This window comes from Spea bombifrons, chromosome 3 (genome assembly GCF_027358695.1).
Source record: "Spea bombifrons isolate aSpeBom1 chromosome 3, aSpeBom1.2.pri, whole genome shotgun sequence".
Classification (NCBI taxonomy): domain Eukaryota; kingdom Metazoa; phylum Chordata; class Amphibia; order Anura; family Pelobatidae; genus Spea; species Spea bombifrons.
Window position 1 is genome coordinate 100,893,080 of NC_071089.1, and position 27,917 is coordinate 100,920,996.

Genomic DNA, 27,917 nt, shown 5'->3' on the forward strand with positions numbered 1-27,917 from the left:
AACTGCGGCAAAAATCATGTTATGTGTGAAAGAATAAAAAGGAAAGACAACCTGTAGCATTCATCCTATGTGCAGAAATATGGATTCCCATTATATTTGTGGTGTTGGCGGCCCACCTAGAAAGGTAAGTGGGGTATCTTTTATGTGCTCAGGTGATGTGCTTTCAGAGAATACATAGGTTACAGGAGTTATTTGGATTTTTAAGGGTAGTTCCCCTCCCCAATCATGAGGTGTGTCTTAATGGCTACACTGTAAAAAAGCGGAAACCTCTTTGCACTGTCATGATTTGGGAGTCTCTTGTGAACGTGTAATATTGACATACCACACACGTGGTATCTCTGCACTTGGCAGAAGTGGAAGATTATTTTGGGGGTATTTTGGCATGCAGCATCTATCCTAAAATATACCTGAGATGTGAAAAGACACAGAAAACCCCCAAATTCTTTGTTGCCATTAGATTTGTGCTTACGGTAGGACACATGGAAAGGTAAATACGCTGTCTTTGAGGTGAGGTGCTATTAGGGAAATGAAGGGTTTGTTTTGGTATTGAGGGGCATTTTACCCTCTGGTTCATCTGTAAAATAAAGGTGAAACCACTTTGCTTTGGGGGTCTGTTGTGAATGTGTAATGTTGACATACTACACATATGTATTATTTATGTGCTTAGGAGAAGCAGGAGAATAATTTTCTTGCTCCAGGTAGCCCAGTGTGCTAGAGACAAAAAATATTATGGTGGGTAAAGGTGATGGAACTCATCTACAGACACCAGACAAGCCAGAAGGCTTGTTTTTTTCCCCTCAGAAATCTCATGGTGCTGCCACAACCACAAGGGATTCTGGGTAGGCGAATGCAATGTACGAATAACATGACATATCCATGCTTGTGAAATATTGCCGTACTCTGAGGGTGTTGCTGAATACAAATCAAGTGTCTGTACTTGAGCATATACTGGGAAGGGAAAAATGGTTAAATAAAGAATGTTAAAATAACCCTAGTAAAATATTCTATGTTGCCAACTTTAAAAAAAATATATACTAAGTATGGTTTTAAAAGAAAGGCTTACACGTCCTGAAAAGCAAAATAAACTATTGAAGTGATATTTTATGGTCTTTGACTGTAATCTCAATTTGGTTGCCATTCGGTGGTGCAGCCTGTATAACTAAAGAAAAAGTTTAAAGAAACAAAAAATATATATATAATTTGGGTGGTTAAACTAAATCACACTGAGAGGAGAGGAAATTATGACTGAAAACAAGATAGCAAAAGTGCAAAAAAAATTTAGGGAATAGCCATCTGTGTCCTCTGTTAAAGGTTCTGATCCACATAAACACATTAACTATGCTCTCTGGCACGAAAAGCAAATAATACTGCAGAGCTGACATTTCAATATTTCCCCAGGTTTAATCACATAAAACACAGAAACTTTAAAGATGTTTTTCAGTTTATATGCAATAACCTATTGGTGCCTGCTTTTATGTCCCATGACATTTAAGTGTTCCCTGAAGCAGATAAGCCTTTCACTGATGTAATCTGAAAATGTTAATTTCACTTGGATCTTTGTTTATACAATACATTCGAACCAAAGTATGCATCAAACAAACAAATATACATTTAAAAAGTTTAATAAAGGGTTGTCCTTAAACCCATTAAAAATAACGCATTGTGAGCCCATACATGTACAGGCTTTGTCATGAAGGGGTTAATAAAGCTTTATATTATGGTTTTTTTTGACAAGAAGACGAAATTCTATTTATTTTCATAAGAAACATTTTAATTCAAATACATATATGTATATATATACTGTTTATATAATAAAACTTCAAATTATATAAAACCTTATGTAAAATGACAACAAATATCCACATTGCCCGTTTCTACAACACAGTTGATATGAGTTGATATGATATTTTTTCAAGAATAAAATAAACCTGTATTGGAAAGAAACAGCTGTGGCAGCAATATTACATATACAAGATGTCACTTCTATCAATAACATAACTAAATAAGGTTAGGGGTTACTGCAATACATGTCAAAACACTCATGTACTACAGAATCATTTGTTAGATGTTATTATAATAATACTAAATTCTTAACTTTATATTTATAATTTTTTTTTACATTTTTTTTTACTTTTTTATCAGAGAACCAATTGTAAAATAATTACGTAAATAGTATGGTCTAAAGGGAGCACAAGTTACAGATTTAATATTTATTGATGCTACCACTAACAGAAAATGCAGTCATATAAAAAAAAAAATATATATGAGGATGAGGATATCAGTTGTTAGCACCAAAAATTCTGAATTAAATGAACTGAAACATACTGATTTGGTGGCCAAATGCTAAAAATACCCACCGGAAGTTATGGTTTATAAAAAATTTAATTTCCACTGGCTTAACAGTCAACAACAATAATGCCCAGAAGCTCGTCACATAGAAGAAATATTTTACTGGTTTCAGAGGGCTTTTTTCATCTCCCTCTGCATTGTATTGACAGAAAGTATCCCTGATTTTATAAAATAAAACAAAAGTGGTCCATGCCAGTCTATGGATTTATATATATCTCTGCTTTGAAAAGTGTATGGCTTAATGTACACCAAGGGCAGAGGCAATTGCCCCTAATTTTCGAGAGAGAGGCTGTGCTAGTACAGTGGGGTCACATAAAATGTACTAGAACAGCAGCTCGCACAGAGAGTGTGAACTGCTGTGAAGACAGAGCGCTGCACAATTAAGTTTGTGTGTTAAAGTATGTTGGTGTGTAAGTGTGTTAGAGTGTAGGTGCAGTGCCACTTGGCTTTACATGCCCCCAGGCCAGAAGGTGCAAGCCCTCCCCTGGTGTACATTCCAATCAATAGTTTATGAGTCAAGGTTGGCATAGAATTGATTGTCTTTAAACACAGTATTTGAACAGTCTTCTTTTCCACAGTGAAATTATTGAAGAATCACTGACGTGTGGTCTTCCTACGCCTCATGTCCTGATCCAGCTGCTCCTGCAAGGTGTTAAGCTGGTCGGAGACAAAAATATACAATAATAAACATTTAACCACAGTTAATAAGGAGATGCACACTTTTTGTAATACAATCATCTTTTTTTTTTCTGATTGTTGAGCAGATACAGCATTCAGTACCCCTCGTGACCAGGGCTGTTTTAACATTTGTGCAGTGCTTGTGTTTAGCTGTATTTTTCTTCTTTCTCATTTACCCACACACATTATATATTGTTTTTTTCAGGACAAGAAAGGCTTTAGATAGCATTATTTTGGATTATATCATCTAATTTACTAAAAAAAATATGGTGAACAGTTGTAAAAAAAAAATAATAAACATGTTTTATGACTTTTATTTGAAAATGAAACACTAATGAAAAAACTAAATAGAATCTAATATCTAATTAGAAATTAGATATATAGACCCAATTTTGTATAAGGCAATAAGTACAAGGCGTATTGCTATTTCAAAACCCAACATTTCATGTCCTATATGGGACATCTTTGAATTCAGTCAATGCAATTTACCCCATAAAACCATATATATTTTTTTAAATTAACAGCCCACGGTATTTCAAATGTCTGTATTTTAAGTCTTTCCGTGCATTAATTCTACCACCAGCGTTTGTCGAAGTGACGTATACCAGGAGCTGTAAATTCATACTTGGAATACAAACACCCCAATATGTACAGTGATACCACTCCTGCATAGGTTTGTTGGGTTGTTTGGAGGTGCAAATTTTTCAAAGTTTGAATGTTGATATCTGGTAATCCTGTACCCATGTCCTATTTGGGACATCTTTGAAGCCGGCTAATTCAATTTACCCCATCAAACCATAATTTTTGGAAACTAGACACCTCAGTGTACTTCAAATGCTAGTATTTTAACTTGTTCCATGCCAGGATACAGAGACAATTTTTGGGACTTGCTCATAAAAATATACATTTTATTTTTGGGCTTTTTTTTATTTTGTTGGAACTAGATAATTCTAGTCAGCTGGGTTCTATTGACCTGTATTCAACCTACAGGGGGAGCACATAATTCTCACAAGCTCTCGGCGGTCATTTACTTTTTAGTGGGTAGCATGGGAGTAGTTTTTGGTGTTGCGAAAGCCTCGATATTGAAGCTTCCTAAGCTCTTTATAAGCAGTCAACCGCCCCCATATTGAATATGGCGAATGTGACCACTCCTGAAAGTGATCGCACAGGGCCCTAAAACTTTTCAGGTGTTCCACAATGCCTCTGTATCGAGGCATTGCAGTAACATTTCAGCAAAGAAAGCTATCATTGGTCTTTCACTGACCTTTTTCCGTGAGGTCATTGGTCGTTAAGGGGTTAGGAAACGAAAATGTTTGCTTAACTAATGAATTGCTTTTTTTAAATTCTTTCCACAGGGCTCTGCTTCTGACAGAATTAAATTCATATTTTAAAACTACCCATAGCTTGTTCTTTTACAGTGTAATCTATGTACTTGTTTTGGACACATTTGATCTAACATTAAGGGGGTATTTAAGCTGAGATCTGCGAGTAAAGGTAGCTTGAAATGTATGCTCTCCAACAAAAAGGTGCAATAAAGAGAACATTGAAAATAGATACAATGAATGTAAACAAGGTGGGGATTGGTTAAAGGATCAAGGATATATATTAAAGGTAACACTTGGGTTACCTTCCTGCTGAAGCACTATGTCTGAAAGAAGTACCCTTTCCCCCACTGCACCCTTTCCCCCACTGAAGTTCTGCTTCACTTGCCCAACATCCATGCCACTTATATTTCCTGTGGTTGACTATTGGTGGCCCCAAGGAGGCTCATACTTACATGGGCATTTTGTCTCCTCTATAGGATGACTGTCAGTTTTTCACAAAAAGTGGTGAAGTTGCACAAGTGAAGCAGAAGAATTCCGAGAGTTGCAGCAAAGAAATATTTTTTCTTTGGGCATTCAAACAATCATCTTGTCTTTTATACACACAACTAGCTATGTATGAATGTTTACCTGATCCTCTAGTCCTCTGACTCGATGCCGATGTGCTCGCTCTTGTACTTCGAGCGTACTTTCTGCCTGTTGCTGAATGGTACGCAGTCTTTCCCCTTCAGATTCTAGCTCCTGGCGATGTCGCAAAGTTACTTCCGTCAGGCGGTGTGCATGGCTCCTTTCAAGCTCTGTTATCTGACTCTGAAGGAGAACAACAGTGTCATGGTAAAATGCCTGACAAGGATCGGTTCAGCTGTTTAGGGTGTTGTCATTAACTGGGAGTTTGATGTAAAGCTGACAATTTTCACTTCTCTCTCCATGCATCCTGAAGCCTTTACTGCAATAAGCATTGAGCTGGCTCTGTATAACGCTTTGTAAAGTTGGGAAATCTGTTCCAGCTAAGAAGGGCGGATGATATGAAGCTAAAGGCCATGTGATATCAGGCTGGTGTAGGTAATGTGTAGGTTTACGTTCCAAGCTTTCCTACTGAATTCTCAATGCCGTAATCTCTGATGCATGAAAAACACACTTAGCCCTCTATCTGGATTGCAGGGAAAATTTCACAATCAATTAGTGACAATCTAACAGGATTTAAGAGAAAATAATGTTTCCTATGTCAGATGTGGCAAAGTCTGTAGCACGAGGGCCATGTCACTTTTAGACATCTTAGAGCATTCCCCCCCCTCCCGCTCTCCAAATGCTCCACCCCAGGGACCCATTCATATAATTTGCACATCATGTGCATAAAAATGCAACTGAACACCTCCACGGGGCTCTACAGTGTCACAAAAACATATGTTGGTATCTCACTGGGACATCTCTTGTTACAGAGTAAGATAACATGTAACCATCTTTGCTAATTATAATCAATGGCATGTTTAAGGGACAGAATGTTATATTAAACATCATTGGAGTAATGATGCTTGTCCTCACCTCCAGATACTTGTTCTGTCTCTGTGCTTCTGCGAGGTTCTTTCTTAGAGAAATCACTGATTGACTGAGCTGATCCTTCTCGTTGCTGAGATGCTGGATCTCTCCCTCCATCTGCAATTGCTCAAGCTTCACCTGTACATTAAAACAACAGTCTTAGGGGTTTATTCACTAAAATTGAAACTGCATGCAATATTAGGCTCCGTTAACCAGGGGTGCTTATTCATGCAAAGCAACACTAATTTTAATTCAAGGAAAAGCGGCCCAGTTAATGGAGCTATGTGGTCACTATTTCTTATCAACTACACTGTGCATTACAAAGGTCCAACCCTGGCTTTCTTATCTCACAAGAAGTGGTAAATGCGCCTGCACAATGCATTGGTAAATCTCACTGACAGAACCCTGCATAATGTAATACAAACCAAGCTCTTTTTGTAGGAGGCCGGTGTGGACCCTGCAAGGAGACTGATGGCGTCTCCTCTGAAATACCGGTATTACACTTTGCAAAAAGAATAAGGTGACCTCTATACGTAGTCAATATTACATATGTATTAGTTTTGAATCACTGCAGATGTCTGCTCGTTAGCTATGGCAGTGTTGACATGATGAATCACCTTAGCCGGTAGTTGTTTCTCGGGTCTTTAATGACATACAGAATAAGTAATTTTTTAAGGGAAATTTTCATTTTAAAATATATATATATATATATATATATCCTTAAAAATATTTATCCAACTTCCAGTCCATTTTGTCCAACTAGTGTTAATGGTAAAATTGTAAAAGTAAGTCACCAAAGCCATAAAGCACTCTTAAACCTTTCAGTCAGTTGAAGGAGCAGCTTTTAATACAACAGCTAGTAGGACACACTTTAATATCTGTTAAAACAAATAAGAAATATAACTAGAAGAAAAATAAAAATATTCACTTCCTGAAAAGTGTTGCCAGGGTATAGACTGATGATTAGTGAATGTTTGGTGATTTAGTATGAACAACTTTGCTTAGTTCTTGATTAACCTCTATGGAGTTTTACCTTATCCAGGGAGATTCTTAATGTATTGTTCCCTTTTTCTAAAACAGCTGCCGAATGCTGAATCTCCTGCTTGTCCATCTCAACCTGTGTCTTGTCTCCTTGCAAAATCATCACTCTCTCCTGAAGCTCCAGCATCACAGCCTCCTGTTCTACTTCTCTCTTCTGCTGCTTCAGCAACGACTTTAAGGAAGCAAACAATAGTTTAGGAACAATAGGACTAGCTTGGTCTCAGAAGAACAGCTAGCACCCATCACTCTTATTAGCCACCTAGTGTAACTTAAGCTTGGCTTCCAGAACAGTCAAGGAGTGAATACAGAGCATATAAAATGAATGTGAATGAAACTCTGCTTCTGTTACTGACCATACACAAATGCTACTTGAATGCGCTGATGTGTTTGTTCTGCATCACAGTCTGCTTTGTATGTACTATGTAAGTTCTAACCTTGAATAAGCTCCATCAAGTATATTGCCTGTTCTGGTTTACACAACTTGTCTGTCCGTCTCCACCTCTTAAGACGGACAGAAAAGTTGTGTAAACCAGAACAGGCTTTTTTGGCCCAAACGTTAAACAGCTTACAGCATCATACATGGAGTATCAGCCTACTTTGGCCAGCAGCACACTCTTCGGCCAAAGAAAACCCCTATTCTGGTTGCATTGGCTTCTAAAGGTTCTCAATGAGGAACCGGTTGTTTAATCTGCCGTGCAGACTCCCAGGTAGATTCTGGCTCCAGTAATAGGCCCTGTTACACACCTCTTTATGATAAAATAAACTTTAAATGAATCAGTTTATCTAAATAAACATATAGACACACACGATGCCCCTTCTCTACCAGATACGACCCTGGTGTGAGCAAGCTCCTTCCCCAGCTTTATTTCCAGTTCCAGATGCAAACCCTGCCATTACATGACAGACTTTTATATATGGCGGGGTTTGTACAAACACTAGTCACGGGAAAGGTATGAGATTTTTATGTCACATTCTATTTTCCTCCCTTCTTTCGTTATCCTTTGATCTCCCATAAAGCCAGTCTGACAGCCTTCAGATTAGTTATTCGGTTTTCTGCATGCTGTTTCTGCACTGCCTTCCTTTTGCTTTTCTCACCTGCTGTAGATCATCGGATCTTGCTTGCAGTTCTCTGCAGGTCAGCTCCATGTCCCCCAGCTGTTGCTGCTGTTCCTGAATGGTCTGGGTGAGGCGCATATTCATCCTCTTGCTCTCACTTAGAGATTGCCGAACTGAGTCTAGACGCTCCTAAGGAGGATAGAGGGAAACTGAACACATATATATATACAAGGTATAAGAAAGGCTAATCCTTTCTCAGATACCATCACTAATATGATGTGCATGAATGCCTATCCATTGTTGTTGACTGTTAAGCTGTATGTGTTACCTGTAGAACTCTCCTGTCCTGTTCAGCTGCCGTCAGAGCTGCCTGTAGTTGGCTCACATCGCCTTGCAGGTTACCTCTGCCAGCTGTTGCTTCTTCCAGGGCCTGCATCAGCTCCAGGGACTTCTCCTGCAGCTGCTGCTCACTATCTTGTGCCCTCGACAATGCCAGGCTCAATCGCTGAACCTCTCTCTGGAGAGCAGCCTCTTTGTCTTCACTTAGCGTAAGATCTTCCTGTAGGTGGTGTGCCCGCTCTTGAAGGGTCTGGGTTTCCAATTCTTTTTCTGCAAGGCTTAGTCGAGCACGCTCAAGCTCCCCTTCCAATGAGCGGCGTCGCAGCTCCAGGTCTGTGGCACGGTTCTCTGAAGCTTCAAGAACCTCCCTCAGGCTCTTGCACTCTAGCTCCTGTCTGCCTTCCCCACTACGAACACGGCACAGACGCTCCTGCAGAGTAGGCAACATTATGTATTAGGCAATGTCAATCAAGGAGCTGTGAAACTGCTGAAAAAAGTCATGGCAACCATTCAGAAAATTGTTCTACACTGGCATCCACTACTAAGCTTGTAGGAGACATGTCATCTCAGCTTCTCTGCTAAAAAAAATAGTTTTGAAGATAACTTTCATGAGGTTAGCAGTTAAACTAAGAACTGCGTGTCATAGAAGTAGAGCAATCATCATCTGATCAAATTCCTGTCCTGAACTTCTCCCCTGTACTGTACTGAAGTTAGCCGACACAACAGGGTATATTGTGAAATGAATAAGGATGATCCTAATAGGAAACAGGAATGATCTTTTAGCTTTCCTTACAAAAGGAAGTTAGGATGTCGTACCCTTTCCCATGTTGTACGTTGTGCTGTGCAAAGTTACTTAAAAGTAACATTTACTCCAAAAGCTTCTCAGGTAAGGTTCCCAGATATATTTTATAAAATACACAACTGATTTGTGGAAAATAAAATAAGGTATGACCTTGCCAGGAGAACACAATACCTACAGAAGCATTTCATATTTTACATTTAAAAAAAACTAAATTACTTTCGTCAAACGGAGTTAGTTTATAAATGAGAGGTCTGTTATTGAGACTGAGCTTCCAATTCATTTCCAAATGTAAAAAAAAGAAATTGCCACCATAAAGCAATATTTGTGCCTCTAAATTCAGCCTCTGCACTATTTTATGTCAAAGACACAGAAACATAGACTTTGATGGCAAATAAGTACTACTGAGCAGACATGCTCTCGGGCCAGAAACGATTCGGACACATTTTTCTGTTTGTTTTGGGGCAATGACTTACGCTCCCTGCCCATTCTTTCAGATGAAAATGGGGGGGAATTTTAAATTTGAAAGCAAAATTTATTGTCTGGTGCCCATATTCCCTTTCACTCACTCTCATTCTCATTCACTCTCTCTCTCTCTCTCATGCTCTTTTTCCCTACCTTCTCTGCCAACCTCTTTTCCAACCGCTCAGTCAACTACTGACACAGTTTATCTAGTCTCCGACCTCAATATCCTTAAGCATATGCCATGCATGTTTAAATTCCCTCATTGTATTAGCCTATGCCACTGATGTATTAGCCCATAATACACTGTGCTTGTCTTCTTGCAGAATATGCTAGTTACTAGCCCATGTACCTGTAAATCTCTTTTTTCATCCTCGCAGATGCGCAGACTGTGCTCCAGTGCCATGGCACGCTCTCCCTGTGTTTGCCGTTCTTTCTCAGCTTGCCGTAGGTTTTCTTGAAGAAGTCGCATTTCTGTGTTTGCACAGCCCAGACGCTCATCTGCTCTCTGTTGCCCTGTGATGTAATATATAACGGACATATTAAGTAAACTGTGTAATTGGGATCAGTAACCACTACTGGTATCACTCCTACAGTTACCTATTCATTGCAAAATGCTATACTTCAGATTTACAGCATTCAAAACAATGTACAGAACACTAGCATGCCAACTTGCTCTGATTTCATTCTTATGATTTTCTGTGTCATGGTGTTCTAATTAGCTACCACAGCTACTACACCATTACTTATGGTAGAAACAAATGAATGTGTCTTCCAAGACTATTGCCAGGTCTTTTAATGTGAACAGCTTCTGGCATCCTAATTGTATTTTTTTAATTATGACCGATGGGTACTCATCCATCCCTTGACAAAGTGAAAATGACAACTGTACACTATTTTATTAAGGGAACGGATAACGTACCTTCTTGGAGTTCACTCAGCTGTCTCTGCAGTTTCTGCACATGACTCTGCAGTCTCTCACTGGCATTAGCACTGTCATCAAGCTGTCTTCGCAATGACAGGATCTGAATTCCAGCCTCATCCTAAAGAAGGTAAAGAAAGAATACCAATAGGGTGCAAATTGACAAATATGCATAAGGAGTGCAAGCCATTTGTACAGCGCTGGATATGTTTCCTAAGTAGAAAATGTATGACTTACATGCATAGAAGATACAACTATCAGCAATGCCTTCTATTTAGGGGTATAAAATTGGAGGATGTGATTTGCATAGATCTGGTTAATGCAGTGTGTATAGATACTGACCTTCTCTTTTTGAGTGTCTCTTAACTCTTGCAAAAGGTCCTTTAAGGCTGATTTCACAGTTTCAGTGTCCATCTCTGGGTATGGAGAGCGGCTGCGATCGGGGGACCCACCTCGTGATCCAGGAGTTCTTCGTCCTTCTAAAAACAAGCCATCGATAACTACAGTCAGATACGTTTAAAGCCGTAACACAGTAGTGAGCAGCTGAAGGTGTTTGTTCCCAGCTGTTTTCATGATGTTTTATTGCCTGGTTTATAGTTTTGCCAAAGTTCAAATTAAATGGAGGATTTACTATACATTACACTCTCATTAAAGAAGAAGGCGTATTCAATTATTTGGTAAGGAATTTAACCACTTAAGGACACTTTATAACAGAGGCTGTTCTAACATTTTTGCTAGCTCTAATTTTCTTGTCTCTCATTAAGTGTACCCACAAAATTGTTATATTATTTGTTTTAGGACAAGAAGGGCTTTAGATACCATTATTTTGATCTTATCACCTGATTTACTATAATAATAAATAATAAAATATGGCGAACAAATCATATAAAAACACTTTTATAACTACAAAAACACTTTTATTTATCTACAAAAGCTAATGGAAAAACCTGCTAAATAGATTCTGATATTTGTCTAGAGTTTAAAAATACCCAATGTTTTGATGTTTTTTGCAAGCTATAGGGCAGTAAGTACAAGTAGTGTATTGCCATTTCGGGTCCTCCTGCTCCCATGTCCTATTTGGGACATCTTTGAAGTCAACCAATTTAATTTACTCCCATCAATCCATATATTTGTGAAAACTAGAAGCCCCAGGGTATTCCAAATGGCGGTATTTTAATACTTTCCATGCACTAATTCTACCACAAGCCTATGTCAAAATTTGTGGTAGTAATTTTCGTGTTTTTATATATAATACTAATAATACTAATAATATATATATAATCTTCTGGTTTAGTACTTAAGCTCTTGCCTTTACTGGGAGAGAGTGATCTGTGCAGTGAAGGACTGTGGCCTCTAACTCCAAGAGTCTGTCTGATTGTAGAAGACAAGTTGCTTAGCTGTGCCTCGGCTTCACGTCGTGAAAACTGCGCCTTGTTCAGTTCGGCGTCAAGCGCCCGCACTCGGGCCTCAGAAGCTCCCAGCTGAAGCTGAAGGTCTCCAGTCTCCCTGGCTGCTCGCTGAATCTGTTCCTGCAGAGTCTTGCATGTCTCCTGCAGATGCTGCTCCCCAGCACGACTATCACTCAAACGTAGCTCAAAATCCTTTTCACGGTGAGATGATGAAGACTCTAATGCAGACAAGCGCTGCTGCAAGGACAAGATCTAAAAGACATGGCATAACAATGAAAAAAAAACATATTGGCATGCTTTCATCTACAAACAAGCTTAATACTAGCAGTGATGTAGGGAACATATTGGACCTTTGACCATCGCTGTTAAAACCTTGCTCCCTAGTTTTTCATTATCAATAACAAATATATCACAGTTGAAATGCGATAAAAAGTGGATCACCACCAGTGGCACAATAGACAGCACGTCACCCCATAAAAATTAGATTTTAATATCTGCAATATTGGACAATAAAAATACAGCTTTAGTGACAACGTATACTAATGGGTATCGGTCATGATGGTAATATCAAGACCGCTATTATTTAAGCTTTGTAAGGTTAAAAATAAGTATGGTACTAATGATTTAGTGAATATCTTGTTGCTGATTTCTTCATAGTGCAGTGCTCCAGTACAACAAAAGTTACTATGCACTAATAAACTGTAAAACCAGGTGCATTAGTACAAGAAATATATATTATTGCTCACTACTACTGTTATGGATGGATTAAAGCTAATGGTCGGATGACTGTATGAAATAGGACCTGCCCAACGATCTGGTTGCCACAGGGTAGCACCTACCTCTCTGCGAGCAGCTTCTCTCTCAGCCTCGCTCTCTGTGATACGTTGTCTTAGTTCTAGTGACTCTCTGCGGCTCAGCTCCTCTTTCTTCTCTTCCTGCTGTATCCGAGCTTGAAGCTCTGCTACTTCTTGTTCCTTTTGGCTACTCTCTCCACCGAGAGTCTTTACCTGTGGGCAAGATAAACAATTCATTATGAATACTTCAAAAAACATCATATGACAAGTCATTTCCATGCTTGCAGGCAACAGGTTTCAAATGTGTACATTTAAATGTCCACACAATCAGACACCTGGACCTTCCTTTAGCTTACATTAACACAAAGCATCTTTTTTTAATTCCCCTACCACCACTACCTCTTACTAGCCTTGAGGAACCACAAAATGCTTGGACTTCCAGCATCCCCTTCTTTATTATCAAGAAGCAGCATGCATTGCCACAAATGGATTCAGGATACGATGCAGTTATTTCAAAGGGTTCTATCCTTTCTGTGTTACACAAAAGACGAGCCTTTAGTGCTGAAACCTACAAGCCTGCTCCCGAACATAAAGATAGTTTAGCACGTTCATACGACATTTACTGAAGCTTATATCTTCTCAACATATGTTCTCGATATTAAGCAAAATTAAAAACACTTGCCAATCTGGGCATTTCTGTAAAAGAATCCTGTTCTGAATTCACAAACGTGCAAAGTTTTCCACCCGCTGTAGGAATACTTGGTACATTCAAATAAGGACACTTATATGTCACTTTACGACATGTTTAGGTAGTCGTTTTTCCAACGTCTTGCTATACTGAGCTTCAGTTGTATTTATGTAACTATTACAGTCATCCTCTCTACACTAATTCTAATTGTAGACGGGTTCATTTTTTGTGCAGAATGTTTACGATGCTTGAAGCCCTCTCCAACCATATGGTACATTGAACTGTGCATGTTTTGGTTACTTTCAGAGTATTTATAACTTGTGCAAGAATGATGATGCTTTAAAGCCCAGGCATTTAGGATAGAAGACGTTATATATTAAATATAACTAATGATAACACTGTTGTCAAGGATCACAGTATGCAAAAGCGCAATACTAGTTTATTTAGCAGAGATTAGAAAGAAAATGTATGCCAGTTGCGAAGGATATCCCTGACAGCACCTGTCTTCGAAGTTCCTGCAGCTGTCTGCGGGCATCTACGTGGCTGCGTTCTACCTCCCGCAGGTTTGTCCTCAGTTGTGCGACTTCCTTCTCTGCACATGCTCTTCCGTTCTGCAGTACAGTTATTCTCTGTTGTTTCTCATCTAAAGCAACCTGGAGACTGAAGCATAGAGTATTGAGACACCATGGTAGACAGAATTAAGTTAGCTATGTCACCAATGTCTTTTACTGAGTTATAGCAATACTTTTCCCTTCTATCCACCTACACCAAGACATATCATGTTTAGACGCCCTAACTATAGATGTACATATGTAAAAAAACACGAAAGGATGTTTCCTTCTCTACCCAACTCCCTTCGTAAAAACACTTGTATATTGGAGGACTGACATCTCCCCTGTAGTTTGGAGTCCCAGGATACTGCTTAGTGTGACATTACTCCTTGCATTGCAATAAAACAGAAAACCTAGAAGAACATAGCATTGTATACACCATGTTTTAAAGACTTGAGTTTTCTTCTGCAGCATGAATCATTTCAATTCACTAACTCCACAACGTATTATGGAGGGCAAACCTCGGGGGGCTTTTCTTGTAAGTGCTACACTGGCACCGCAAAAGCCCAGTTATGGGTTACTTTTGTGAATAAGGCCCAATTACTCATTAAATCAAGTACAATATACATGTACTTGAACACATGTGTATCTGGCTTATTAACCTGCATACTGGCTCATTAAACTTAAACTGTAAATGTCATATACAGTCCCCCCCACAGGTCTATGGTTTCACATTGGTGACGTTTACCTGCTCTTCTCTGCTTCGGTTTTTTTTATGCAGGACCTCAGTTCATTGTTGGATCTCATCAGTTCTTCTTTCTCACGAGTTAAATCTCCAAGGTCTCTGCGTTGATCTAAAAGTTGCTTCTTTTGCATTTCAGATGTTTCCCCTAGCTCTCTTAGCTGACGCTGCATCTCAATTATATCCCTACGCAGGCCATCCCTCGTATCCTCAGCCATCCTCACGTTTGTTGTCAGTTGTTCCACCTGAATCAGAGATAAGATCTCATTCTGTTAATACCAAAATGCCCTCGAGGTGGAGAAATATCAACCTGGTAGCTATCATCACTCGTACTCAATAACTTGGTTGTCTTACAAGGACATCACTCACCTCTTTCATTAGGTTTTCTCTGTCCTGACTAAGCTGCTTCACTCGCTCGCACAGATTACTGTTTTCTTTCGAATGAGCCAGCATAGTATTTTCAAACTCCACTTGCAGGGTCTTCAGTTCTGATGACACATCATCCAGCACAGTCTGGGTGAGGGACAAGAAATAGTTAATTCTACTACAGCTTCTGCACACAGACTCCTGAGGTCGCTCCACATCCCTTTATGAAGCATACATTTAATCTATATTGGTGGTTTCTTAAGGGCTCCACTGCACAAAGCTAATATTTCCAAACAATACTGCCAAATTGTGGGTTTATCATACATTTTATTTGTGTGCAAACAACAGCATTGTGCCTGACTGGACCTCTTCGGATTATTATTTGTTGCACTATTCAATTATGTGGGCTGTCTTCTTGAATGAGAAGTTCCCTTTCAATATTACTGCTCACCTTATCATGCTCCTGCTTATTTTTGGCTTCACGTTTGAACCTCTCTGTTTCACGATGGAGGTCAGCAAGCTCTCTCTGGGACTGTTTCAGCTTCTCGCTGAGGTTATTCTTCTCTGCCTCTTTGAGCAGCAAAGCCTACAAAAAAAGCATTCCTTAATGAAAATCTGGAATTTGAGATTCATGTTGATTAATTTTGAGTTTGGCCTTTTTCGTCCTTGGTCTCCAGCTGCTACTTTACCTTTTGTTTTTCACTCTCCACCTTGAGCAAGCTGTCTTCTTTCTCTTCTTGCAGACGGAGGATGTCTGAGTTTAACTTCTGTTTTGTGGCCTCAAAGTCTTCAAGAAGGCTCTTTTTCTCTTCCTCGAGACGCTGCACAGCCTCCTGTTTCTCCAAATTCATTGCTAGGCACAGAGACTCCTAAGCCAACAGGTTGATAAGGAATAAGAGACTGAGAGTTTGGTTCATACATAACAAGTTTACTGGCTAACTAAGTAGATTTGGAATATTGGTCAATCAAGCCAATCAAGGTATCAAACATAACTCTACTTGTCTCCTGTGTTTCTATTGCTAACATGGCGCCAACTCTAACCTTATAAAAATTTGGTTATATCTTGTAGTTGCTCAGGGATCTAGCAAAAAATAGATATTACTTTCAAAAGCAGAGAATAATGAGTGTCCTTTATTTTATTGCAAAACTGATATGCTTATATGTTAGCTTAAGTGTTCCCACTTACAAATAAGCCCACAAGTCACTCTGTACAAACCCCTTCACTGTCAGTAATGTTCATGTGTGTGGGGAAAACATCCATTATTCATGCACAGATAAACACAGGACTCACCCTTTCCTTCTTGAGTCTCTCCATAGTGTCTTGGTGTTGCTGGACCTGGTTATTAAGAGAAAGCTGCGCTGCTTGCTCTGTCTGGGCCAGTTGGAGCTCCAATGTAACCTTTTGTTGACGTAGGGCAGCCATTTTCTCTTCTGCTTCCAGGGATTGCTTCTGCACCTCCGCTGATGAGAGAGAGGGAGTCGGTGAAGCCTAAGTGTTTACAAGCAGCCACGGAGAATCACGGTTGGGTACGAAAAATGTCTAAATGCATTTTCCTTGGATAGCAGCTGTTGGGCCATTTTGGGCCATTGAGGTTTGTTGAACCTCCTTATATATGTAACCAGTATCAGATTCCAATGATAAGTGGTGTAATAGTCCATGCATTATGTCCTGCCAAATGATGTATGTTCTATCTCACCCTAATTATACTCTTAGGTCTTCTACTTGCAATGGTTATTCTTTTGAACGTATGCAACACACTGCGTTTTGAACTAAGAATTTTCATCAAGAACTATTGAGCTGCAGAATGGCACTTTAGTTTTCATTTCCCACTTATTTTTGTTTATTTCTAGCATTGTGTTCAAAAACCTGATTCTATGCTGTAGTTAACTGGAATGTTTGAAGGACAAAACCCAGATCATTAGAAAAGATGCATCATAAAATATAGTTATATAGTTTATACCCTTAAACATTGTCTCAAATTACTGAATTATATAGTTCTGTATGATATATTTTAAAACAATTGGGCATAAAATCAACTATTGCTAAATTAGTATTAGTTTTATTTTGGTAAAATGCTGAACAATGAATTTCCTCCTAGGCTTCAGATTTTTAGTGCACAAGTTTTGCATTTTGTTCCATTCATTCTTTACTCAGTTTTAAGGTTTGTGCCAGTCCATGCTGATGAGAAGCACCTCAATAGCGTAATGCTGTCCACCATACTTCACTGGTGTGTTTTTAGGCATGGACAATATAAAATGTGTGCCACACATATCGTTAGCCAGCAAGCTCTATCTCGGCCTCATCTGAACACAAAACCCCTACTCCACACCACAGCTGGGGGAGTCTCATGCTTTCTGGTTAGCTCCAAGACGTCTCCACAAATGGTAGTCTTTGAGTAACGGCTTCTTTCTTGCTACCCTCCCTACAGGCCAGTGTTATGCAGAGCTCTTCATATTTGTTTTTTTCCGGTGTACCTCTACTCTTAGCTCTGAAAACACGTTCAAACTGGCTTCTCTCTGGCTTTTCTCCAAAATCTCCTTCTCCTTGCTTGAGTTTTTTTGGCATTGCCTAATTGATGTGATACAGCTTCCATCACTAACTTCTGTAAAATGCTTCATGGTCTTTAGATTCCCTTAAGATTCACAGCCTCACTAATGATCCTCCAACAATGGGGGTTTTGATCCTGAAGTTTGACAGCAAGTTTCATGCTTCACAAGTGGTATGGTAATCACATCCTTATTAGGTCAATCTTTTTCATCTGTGTAAAAGGTTATCCAGTTGCATGTCAATTCTGTTTCTATTACTACTGTACTAAGACTTATCAAAGTTAGTTCAATTTATATTGTTTTAAATAACACCCAAACATGATTAGAATTACAGTGTATGATTATTAAGAGCACCTACAGCTTGTTGTTTTTGGCCATGAACCATTGTAACTTCGCTACATTGTAGTCACTCCATTTTTTAGTCCCATTCTAAGACTCCATCATCGTTGTGGAGTAACTTATTGTGGACAGTCATCTCAGGGGTATAAAGCAAAGTAAACCAGTTATTAAGTTTATTAAACTCCATAGCGCGCTGAGCAAGTTGATCAAGTACACAAAATGTTAACATGTACACTTTATTAAAGAAGAAATTACACAGGGGTGGGATACCTTGCAGTTCTTGGTTTGCAAGAAGTAAGCTGTTGATCTCTCCTTCCAGTTGTTTCCTGCTATCCTCAAGCTGAGCTGCCCTCCTCTGTGTATCATATAGTGTGTTTTCTATGGAGTTCTTAAGTGTTCTGTCCCAGAGAAACCAACAAGAAAGTTCAGTAAAGCAAAGTACCAAGAGGACTGTGAAAGTAACAAGAGTCGGCATACATACCTGAGTCTGGAGAGTTCCTCCTCATGCTCTTGTCTCTCAGCCTCCAGCGCAGCGAGTTGCACACCAAGCTCTGCATTTTCGTTGGCCAGCTCTTCTATGTGCTGGGTTGTCCTCTGCAACGCTGATGTTTGCAAGTCCAATTCCCTGTGGCAGTCATGCAACTTATCCTGCAGTGACTGTGTCTTAGCATTGGCCTGTGGGGTAATTATGGACCTTTTTTGTTACTGTATTTATAGCCTTAAGTGGATCATAGATACTGTAATGTTTAGACTTCCTGCCGGATATAGTGCAGTTGTGCTTTTTCCACAGGATCAACCAGTAAGAAAAGTGAAGCCTTGGGAATGGGAATGTAATTTGTTGTGGTGCTATTCACTTATTTACACGAGTTACATTAGGTGAGCTAATATTTGCATTATGATGAACCCATGTATTACCTGAGTGAGCTGCTCCTGTAAAGTAGTTCTGTCTCTCCGCATAGTGTGGACCTGCTCCTCCAGCTTTTGATGTTTCTCGTTGGCATCTTGGAGCCTGCGCTCCAGCCCTGCTCTATCTGATTTTAGCTGTGACATCTCAAGCTCCAGGGCTTTCACTTCCTCCTTTAAAGCTGTAACGTTAGCCTCACTGGCCCGACGTTCCTCCTGCAGAGATACATGGTCTGTCTCCAGCTAGATTAATTGCAGGAACAAAATAAAAATACAGGGTATAATTAATTGTTATTTAGGAAACTGCACTCAAATCAACATTACATTCCAACAAAAAAATTATGTTGGAATGTAAAAGAATGGAACCATACTAAAACACACAGGAAGTATGGGCAGTTAAGAAGACGACTGATGAAAAGCAATGCTGATGTGGCCCAAAACCGATATATAATAATCCAATTCACAAAAGACTCATTTCTTCATTACCTCTAAAATCAGACGGTTCAGTGCCACCTTGTCTTGTGCCAGGCCTTCATTCAGTGCACCCATTTTGGCCAGAGAGTCATTCAGCGCCGCACATTCACTGCGTATCTGATTAAGCGCCAGTTCCAGTTCTGCTCTGCCTGATTCAGCCTGGCAAAGAAATTGGAGTTAAAACCAATTCACATGCACCAGAGACAATGCGCACCGTAGTTATTTCAATAGTTACCATTTCATTTTGGGGGAAAAGACAGACTGTGTATGTGGTGTGTCCGGAAGATGACACTTTTGGGATTAATACTTAGTAACTGAATGCTTATGTCTAATATATTTCCTATGGAGTTGAAAGATCATGGCTGTTCTCTTTTGATAGGGTCAGAATAGCCAACTAAACCTACACTGGTAGTATTTATCTAGAGGTTGGTTTTATTGCTCCAAGTTTCCACCACTGATACGTGTATATGTTGATGAACCTCAAAGTTTCAGTTTTATAACAGCAAATATATGTCAGCAATAAACTACCTCGGTGCAGAATGCTGTATGATAACCTTGCCTATGAATAATTTCTTTTTTTTTTAACTATCCAACATAAAATGACTCTGCACAGAGTTTCTGGTGTTTTGTGATTAGCTTTTGTACACATTTTATGCTGCAATTTTTATCATCTGTTTGCAATATTACATTTCTTTACACTATGGTTTTCCTCTTTTTGTTGGTTTACTAGTGCCTCAGTAACTTGTTTGGAACTTCATTTATTTGAAGCACATAGACAAATGACTACCTCCAGGGAAGTCTTTTCAATTGTTACTTACTTTTTTGTTATAAAAACCTGAATTAGTCAAAAGTTTTGGGTGGCGGTAACATAGGATAATATGGATGAGGACAGGAGGTGACTTTACAGAGGAAGAGAAAGAGTTGTTAATACCCGGAAGGAACGGTGCCTTAGTCAGTTGTACAGGTCTTTTTGACTTTTTTTTGGCTTTCATTCCTTCACTCACCTTGGAAAGGGCACTAGCCAAAGTCTCCTTCTCTCCTTGTAAGACATCTCTTTCAAGAGTTTTCTGACTCATGCTTTCCCTCACGGTCACAAGATCCTTCTTCAGCATGGACACTTTCTCTTCCAACTGGTCCTGAGACCTTTGTCTACATGAACATGCAATTGCAAAGCAGCCTATTAACACTTGTTTACTTACTGGAGGGGAAAGGAATACGTTGGCATTGCGTAAATCATACAAAAAATAATAATACTTCTCTAGATCTACAAGTACTAGAGGAGTATGTAAGCAGCTCTTTCGTATCCAGACATTCAGAGGATGTGACTAAATGGGATGGGATTCAGGAGATTATATAAAAAAATAAAATGAACATATATTAAGGAGCAACTACATGGTACAGTCTTATATTAAACACAAAGAAGTTTAGGCAAATAAAGGAAAGGCCGGTATGAGGTGAAACTATAAATGCAACTAGCAGTAAAAAACCATCTATAAGTGATGTTAACATACAGGTCGCTTAGAAACGTCACTGATCTCACCCTCTCTCCAGTTCCTTACGACTTCGCTCACAATCTCTGGTTAATTCCTCTTTCAGCTCTTCCAGGGCATCCCTCTGGCGCAGTAAATCGGTGTTCACGGCCTTTAACTTTTCTACTTCAAGCAGCAAAGCCTCATTTTTCTGCTTCACTGTCTGCAGAGACGATTCAAGGCTATTCCTCTCCCTGGAAACAGCAGCGGAAACGCATTGGCATGTCTCAAAGACGCGATATATCATATAAGAACACAAAGATTCACAAATCTGCCCCAATTCCCTAATTTGTTGTTTTCATATGACACAGGCTGCCAAGAAAGTATAGATGAACGGTATTATTTGTGTGTATATAATGTGGAATTAGGTCTTCCACTAAAAGATGACATTCGCAAAGGAAAAGAAAATATCCCAATTTGTGTACATATCCCTGCTAAAGTAAAAACACCAAAACTGCTAATGTTAGTCATATTTTACTAAGTTTCCGTTGTACACAGTGCATAAAAATACATCTTTAAAGTAACTACACTTACAACTATAGCTTATTATTATTGTGTATGCTACATTTTTTACACTAAGTGCTTTTTATATAGCTGAAAAGCCAACTGCCTGCTCCAAACTTACAGTAAAAGATGGAGTTAAATGGAACACCTGGGGAGTAACTCCAATATGAATTATTAAGTTTCTGTCTGGTACCTGGTTAGGGCTTCGTGGCTCACTTGACACCGCTGGCATTGTTGTTTTGCTCCTTCTAGGATGTTACAGATCTCTTTTTTCTCTACAGTCATGTCTTGTATTTGGTGCTCTGAATCTTGGAGCTGCTCCTTTGTAGCATCCAGCAGCTCCTGCACCTTTCTAAGCTCTGAGCGTAGATCCTAAAGAGGAATAATGACAAAGTGGCATCTGGAATTACAGAGACTGTTGCTACACGTGTCACAAAATGTGTGTTTATTAGATATATGCTATAAAACAGGTATCAGTCTGCTGTGGATCACGCATACAGAAGAATGTTGTGTAACCTTCTCCTGACGCTTCCTTACCTTCTCCGTCTGCTGATGTCTCTGCAGTGCGTTCTGTACAGTCTTGAAAGCCACATCATGCGTATATAGAGCCCATTTGCAAGTGGGGGGTCTTCTATGAGACGGTGACAGAGTCTCTCTCATTTCACCTGTCACTTGTTCTCCCGAATACTCCACATCCGTAGAATCTAGATCGGAATCGGCTTGGCAAACCTGGAAATAGGAGAACCCAATAGAGTTCATATAAGCATGAATTTGAGCATCTCCACATACTCAATGTCTACAATGTCTACTCGGTGTCTACATTTAAATTATGCAATGTACATAATCAAATTGTCCAACTTGTATGGAAAATGTAGGCAGTGTTCCACTTACGCATAACATTACTTGTGCATTCTAAGTAAATAAACATTTATATAAAAAAGAAAGAGTCGGGAAAGCACAATAAATATTGCAATAGTTAAAGTTCTAAAAAAGTTTAAAAATGGGTGCTTAACTCAAGGTTTTCCTTCAATTAAGGCCACAATCTTAAAAATATCAAATACAGTATACTGAAATGTTTAGAGACCCTGTGTATGTGATGTCTATTATCTATTATTTTCTATTATTTTTGTACACTTGTCAACATATGCAGCTTTCCACAAAACAAAGCGAGAGTTCAGAGCATACCCAGCGAATGCCGTTAAAAAACACCTACCTAAGGCATAAATATTGGGCTAAGCCATTTGGTGTGACGGAATCCCCAATATTTTGGGTGTTTTTTTTAAAGTCATTTGCTGGTTATGGTCTGGATTTTTGTTTTGTGTACTTACTGGTCATTACTATTCTAGCAGCAACCCAGGAATCTGAATGTTTATGCTTTTTTTTTAGGTTGTGCACTCCACTAGTTTGTATTTTTGTTGATATGCAATTTCCACTGTGGGGTATTATTTGTAAGCATTTGATGTATCTATGCATGAGATGAGGCAATAGTTAACACAATTAAAGGATTATTTCTGTGTTAGGGCATTCACAGTACTAAAGGAAATACTGCTGTTAGAGCTGATCGGTTATTGAAATATAAAATATTTGGGTTATAGTTTTCTATGTACCTGACAGATAGCATTCAGCACTTGACGCAGCAAGTCATGCTGTTTTTGAACCGATTTCAGTTCACACCCGATGTTCTCCTGCAAATAAAAGAGATTTTATAAATTTAGACAGGAGCCAACCACTATCGTTTTGAATAGGTTCCGGGGGATGATAAAAAAAATCCTGCTTTTCTGGCCACACTGAAATTTGGTGACATTTTTAAGGGGGGGGCATCATGTAAATTTAAAGGGGGTTTAAAGGGGTTTTTTGGTATCATTTGTATTAAAATACGCATGCTGGATTCTCGTTTTCATTACTAAAATAATGGTATTAATAGACCAGAAACACATAAATATTTGTTCTGATGTTAATCTTTCCCAAAAGATGGCCAGAAAAGTACGCAAGTACGCATAATATTGTCCTGTATGTGAACTTAACAGTCTGCTATGAAATATTTGGTTAATACAATGACCCAGAACAGTCAAACTGAACAACAATATCTTGTTATCAATTAAGCAAACTTAGATAGTCATCTGCGATCTCAGCTCAGATATGCACCTTAAACTCACTGCGTAGTATGCATAAGTTATGTCATATATATATAGATATATATAGATATATATATACACATTTCACAGGAAAGAAAGTGCCAGTTACTATAACCTTATGTTAACGGTATTGCTTCATTCATTTCTTGAATATGAAATGTCTGCAAGTGACAGTATAAACTGAAAAGCCCCAGTGTGTAATAGTGGCGAGTGAGACCAAATACTTCATCTAAGCAGCAATCAGTGAAGTAAAGTCATCTCTTTCTATATAATCTCGAGTCTAGGGGTATCGTGCAAAGAACTGTACTTCTGATGAAGAAACCTCTAAATGTAGTCATGCTAATGGTCACGTTACTGCTCCAGTGCACTCACCAGCCTCTGCATGTCCTTTTCCTTCTTACTATTGTCTTCTTTCAGTTTCTCCACTCGCTCGGTCAGAGCGGTGATCCTGTCAATAGAAGCAGGATAGCATCAGGAGGTGACTTAGAGTCCGCCAGAAAGCTATGCTAATGTGTATGTAACGCAGCCAGCTTTTGCAACCTGTAAAAATCTTATTTTAAGTCATTACTTTTGGTATTAAAGGGAATGTGACATTTGCATCTCGGATGACTCCAGAACATTCCTCTTCATCACAAAACTCATGTCACTGCAATAAATCAATGCCAAAACTGACGCAAGACACGCTTACTACATCCTGACAGCTCTGATGTGCTGGCACTGAAGATACAGTAACAGTTTTTATTTGGCGCCAGAGTATATTAAGAGGGTTATTAACCAGGGTCTGCTTTGAGCTTTTTTTTTTTCTATATTATTATATTATGATTATATTGTTTTTTGGAACATATGGGCATGTATGGTCAAATATTTATAGGAAAGATACATATGTTGAAATTTAATATGCAATTGTGTTAGATATGTATATTTATAACATTGATTAATATTATTTATTGTATTGGTGCAATCTGGACATTCTTTTTGAGATACGTTTCCAATAAATTTACAGCCAGACGTCCTCCTATTACACCTTTATAATCCAATCGCACGAGCAGGGCTCTCTTCTTCTGTACCAGTATTTGTTATAGTGATTGCCATTTAAGTAGTTTGTTAAAATAGGGGACCATGAAAACATTTAACAAGAGCTACAGAATCTGCTGGCGCTATATAAATCAATATAATATAACAGAACGCCAGCGTGAAGTTGGCAGGCAGTTTTGACCGTGCTTCAAAAATATCTTTGCCACAATACTGCGTGTTTGCTTGCCAAGCCAGCCTATTTCTCTGTCACATTTAATTCTAAATACAAACTCACTACATTCAGCTCCAAGCCATGGCAGATCCCTTTTAAACATTCACTACTCTGCCACCCAACCAAACCATCTATTACTGCCAAATATATCCTAAATACATTAACCCTCAAACTAACATTAGCTCCTTCCTCAATGAATAAAGTGGCGTGTCTCTGTGGATAAGGCAACCATGCAGGCCTCACTCCTTTTAATCATTAGGAAGATGCCGGCCCTGCTGTTACAAACCTCTGTATTTAGTAATAAACATGCGCAAAATGTTTTCAGTGTAAGCCAGGCTTAGATTTTTCACGGGTGGTTTTAAGTTCTGTTAGCTGCGCTTGCAGGTTTTAGGCATTTGGTAGGGCATCTTCTGTATGGCGGCCATTTTACACTCCGTATCTAGTGGTAAATACGGCTGCTGTGTGACGTAGGGATTCTGAGTTTGATACCCTTTAGAACAGAACCTAAAACAATACATCAAATTCATCTGAACATGTGTTGAGTCTTTAAAAATTCCACAATGTATGACATATTTGTTTGCTTTCACAAACCTTCCCTCTAATCTTCCGTTTCTCCAATATCCATGCTCTGAAATTCCCCCCTGAGCCCTTACAGGCCTTACTCATACTCCAACCTCTCTCAGGTATATGTTTCCTATATACCTCCTTTAATCATGGTCCATAATTATCGGCCTTGTGGCCATGATTAGATTACATTTCAAACATTCACCTCAATGACCTCCGGAGCCCAGTGAGACACCAGATCACACCGTCCACAGTCATATTGCTGCTTTCTGCTTAAACCAAGCAAGCCCTGGTGACACCATAAGGCTAGATTTCCACTTGGTTTTTTTTTGCTAAAAACGCCCATAAAAACGCCAATAGCGCCACCTGGCGTTTTTTTTGTGAAAAACGGCTGCAGCCAGATGTTAGCTGTTCTTCAATAGGAAATCGCAAAATGCCATTTCCACTTGGCGTTTTTCTGTTTGGCGTTTTTTCAGTCCTCTTTGGCGTTTTTCTGCTTTTTTGGGCTCTGTGGCAGTTTTTCAAAATCGCAGCATGTTGACACCATGTGGGTTTATTGCCTTGGCGTTTTTTATGGCGTTTTTTCCACAGTTACAATGCAGAGGATGGACCCAGTATCTGTGTGTCCTACGAGAAATAGGCTGAAAACAAACAGTTTCACACAAAACAAAGTCCTGGACTGGTTCATATTGAATTTTACACCATTTGGAACAAACATGCCATTACAAACAAACATACGCGACTGGATCCTGCGTGCCAAAAGCAACAGCAAACAATTTGCACCATCATTTGGGACCAATCTTCCCAGAGGAGCAGACATTCGGAATAAAGCATGCCTTACAAACCACAGAAAAGAGACAAAAGGGTCTACCAAGTAAATGACATCAGGAGAGGGCAGATACTTGCCATTTATCCTAATCCCTTTTAGCTGGGTGAAACTTCTAACTTGTAAAGGCTGGAAAAACTGCCTAAGGTCAAAAAAAGCAATTTCCACAGAAAGGCTAAAACGCCAGAAAAAACTGCAGAAAAAACGCCAAAACGCAGGTAAATGCAGTGGCAGTTTTCTTGGCAGTTTTCCTGACGTTTTTCATCAAGAAAAAAACGCCGGACAAAAACCCAAGTGGAAACCTAGCCTAATAGTCCAGGAATGCAGCTAAAGCTACAAAATCCAGCGTTAGCCCTCGTGTTATACATATTTTTGAAAGTTTAAAAAGCAAGATTCTGACAGATAATGTATACGGTAAACACTCATCTAATTACAGGGGGTACCGTGCCCAGTATGGGCTGTATCATAACAGGAGACAATCGTTTCACGCTGTCCACAGCTGTGGCCATTTGTATTTTGGGTGGACACATCAGCTACCAACAAGTTGCACAACAATTTGCTGCACTAGGTTAAAGTCCAGGGAAAGACATAAGTATTCCAGTAACAACATGATATTATGGACATTTTGTGCATTAGTTACAGTGGTATTTCTAGGATGGTATTAAAATTCCTGGGTTTATTAAGAATTTACTAGTTTGATGTTCAAGCTGCAGATTTCGGCAATGAATCACACGCCGCACTCTTGTAATACCATTGCTTTCACAAGAAGTTGTCAGAGGATTATGAGACAAAGAAAGCCATTGATCCGGCTTCCGAGAAGTGTGTCAAGATTTCATGGCTTGTCTTACATGCATCCTCATCAACTTAAAGGAACGGGGTGATAATGTTTACAACAATTTCTGCCAGCCCTGTTACTCAGACAGGAGTATACTGCCTTTTACCAGAGCTATATTGTCAGAGACAAGTCTTCACACACAGCCAGATGTCTGGCAGACAAAGTCCTGACTAATCAATGCCATTTTGGACCAAACCAAAAAAATCCATACGTGGCAGCAGTAGATGAGTAGCAGAAGGAGTAACCAGAAGGCAACCTAGACTACTGTTTAGGGCATCTGCCAAAGTGGGCAGCTCTGACTTGGGCCACAGAGATAACCATAGGTTGTGCAAACCCACTGGGACCACTTATTCTCTGTTTATGAGCCTGTAGATTCATAACCCAGCTCTGTCTAAACTGCAAAGGAAACAAGTTCAGATGGTAATTTGTAGACTGGGTTTTGTTACCTGGAGTTCAGCTCTACTTTTTCTATATTCCATTGGGTCTGCATGTGGGACATATGGCGCAACTTGTCCCGGAGCTCCTGTTCAAGGAAGGCTGAACGTAGGGATGCCCCAGCTTCATTCTGAGAAAGCTTCTGGTTGGAGTCTAGATTCAGACAGGCTGTGTTCACACGCCGTGAGCCACGTGAAACGTCTTCCTTCATCTCAGCCAGTTTTCTGAGCGGAGAACAATGCAGAGTGTAAGACTAATAGTAGTGCATCTTTAGTGTAGCATCTCAGCTCCAGAAGTATATTATAAGAATTACTATAAGCTATGCCATGTCATTCTGTTATCACTTTCAGGTAATGTCCCAGGGCATCGTGATTACAACCAGGACCTAAAGATTAAAACGGCACCTTTCGGCCGATGTCCAGATGTATCCGCGGAAATATCTTGTGATTTGTGATTTCATACTATAAGCAGGCACTACACCTGTAGTTATCTGTTAACTACTTTTATTGGGTATTCCTATTTTGTG

General features: G+C 39.3%; 1 protein-coding gene across 1 annotated transcript in view; it reads right to left on the reverse strand.

Annotated features, from left to right (window-relative positions):
- Positions 1-2,458: 2,458 nt before the first annotated feature.
- LOC128482677 (rootletin-like) overlaps positions 2,459-27,917 on the reverse strand; it is a 40,857-nt gene continuing 15,398 nt past the window's right edge. The window contains exons 9-36 of the mRNA XM_053458523.1: positions 27,403-27,615; positions 23,858-23,933; positions 22,958-23,035; positions 21,888-22,079; positions 21,544-21,722; positions 20,858-21,040; positions 20,322-20,466; positions 19,330-19,476; positions 18,856-19,086; positions 18,422-18,615; positions 18,211-18,338; positions 16,346-16,515; positions 15,744-15,923; positions 15,506-15,640; positions 15,058-15,201; positions 14,695-14,933; positions 13,896-14,055; positions 12,753-12,920; positions 11,802-12,165; positions 10,847-11,004; positions 10,505-10,625; positions 9,935-10,098; positions 8,311-8,751; positions 8,022-8,171; positions 6,919-7,098; positions 5,892-6,023; positions 4,980-5,159; positions 2,459-3,006 (exon numbers count right to left, since the gene is read on the reverse strand). Of these exons, the coding sequence (XP_053314498.1) occupies positions 2,944-3,006; positions 4,980-5,159; positions 5,892-6,023; positions 6,919-7,098; positions 8,022-8,171; positions 8,311-8,751; positions 9,935-10,098; positions 10,505-10,625; positions 10,847-11,004; positions 11,802-12,165; positions 12,753-12,920; positions 13,896-14,055; positions 14,695-14,933; positions 15,058-15,201; positions 15,506-15,640; positions 15,744-15,923; positions 16,346-16,515; positions 18,211-18,338; positions 18,422-18,615; positions 18,856-19,086; positions 19,330-19,476; positions 20,322-20,466; positions 20,858-21,040; positions 21,544-21,722; positions 21,888-22,079; positions 22,958-23,035; positions 23,858-23,933; positions 27,403-27,615 (4,915 nt within the window). The 3' untranslated portion in view covers positions 2,459-2,943. The remainder of the gene's footprint in view (positions 3,007-4,979; positions 5,160-5,891; positions 6,024-6,918; positions 7,099-8,021; positions 8,172-8,310; positions 8,752-9,934; positions 10,099-10,504; positions 10,626-10,846; positions 11,005-11,801; positions 12,166-12,752; positions 12,921-13,895; positions 14,056-14,694; positions 14,934-15,057; positions 15,202-15,505; positions 15,641-15,743; positions 15,924-16,345; positions 16,516-18,210; positions 18,339-18,421; positions 18,616-18,855; positions 19,087-19,329; positions 19,477-20,321; positions 20,467-20,857; positions 21,041-21,543; positions 21,723-21,887; positions 22,080-22,957; positions 23,036-23,857; positions 23,934-27,402; positions 27,616-27,917) is intronic.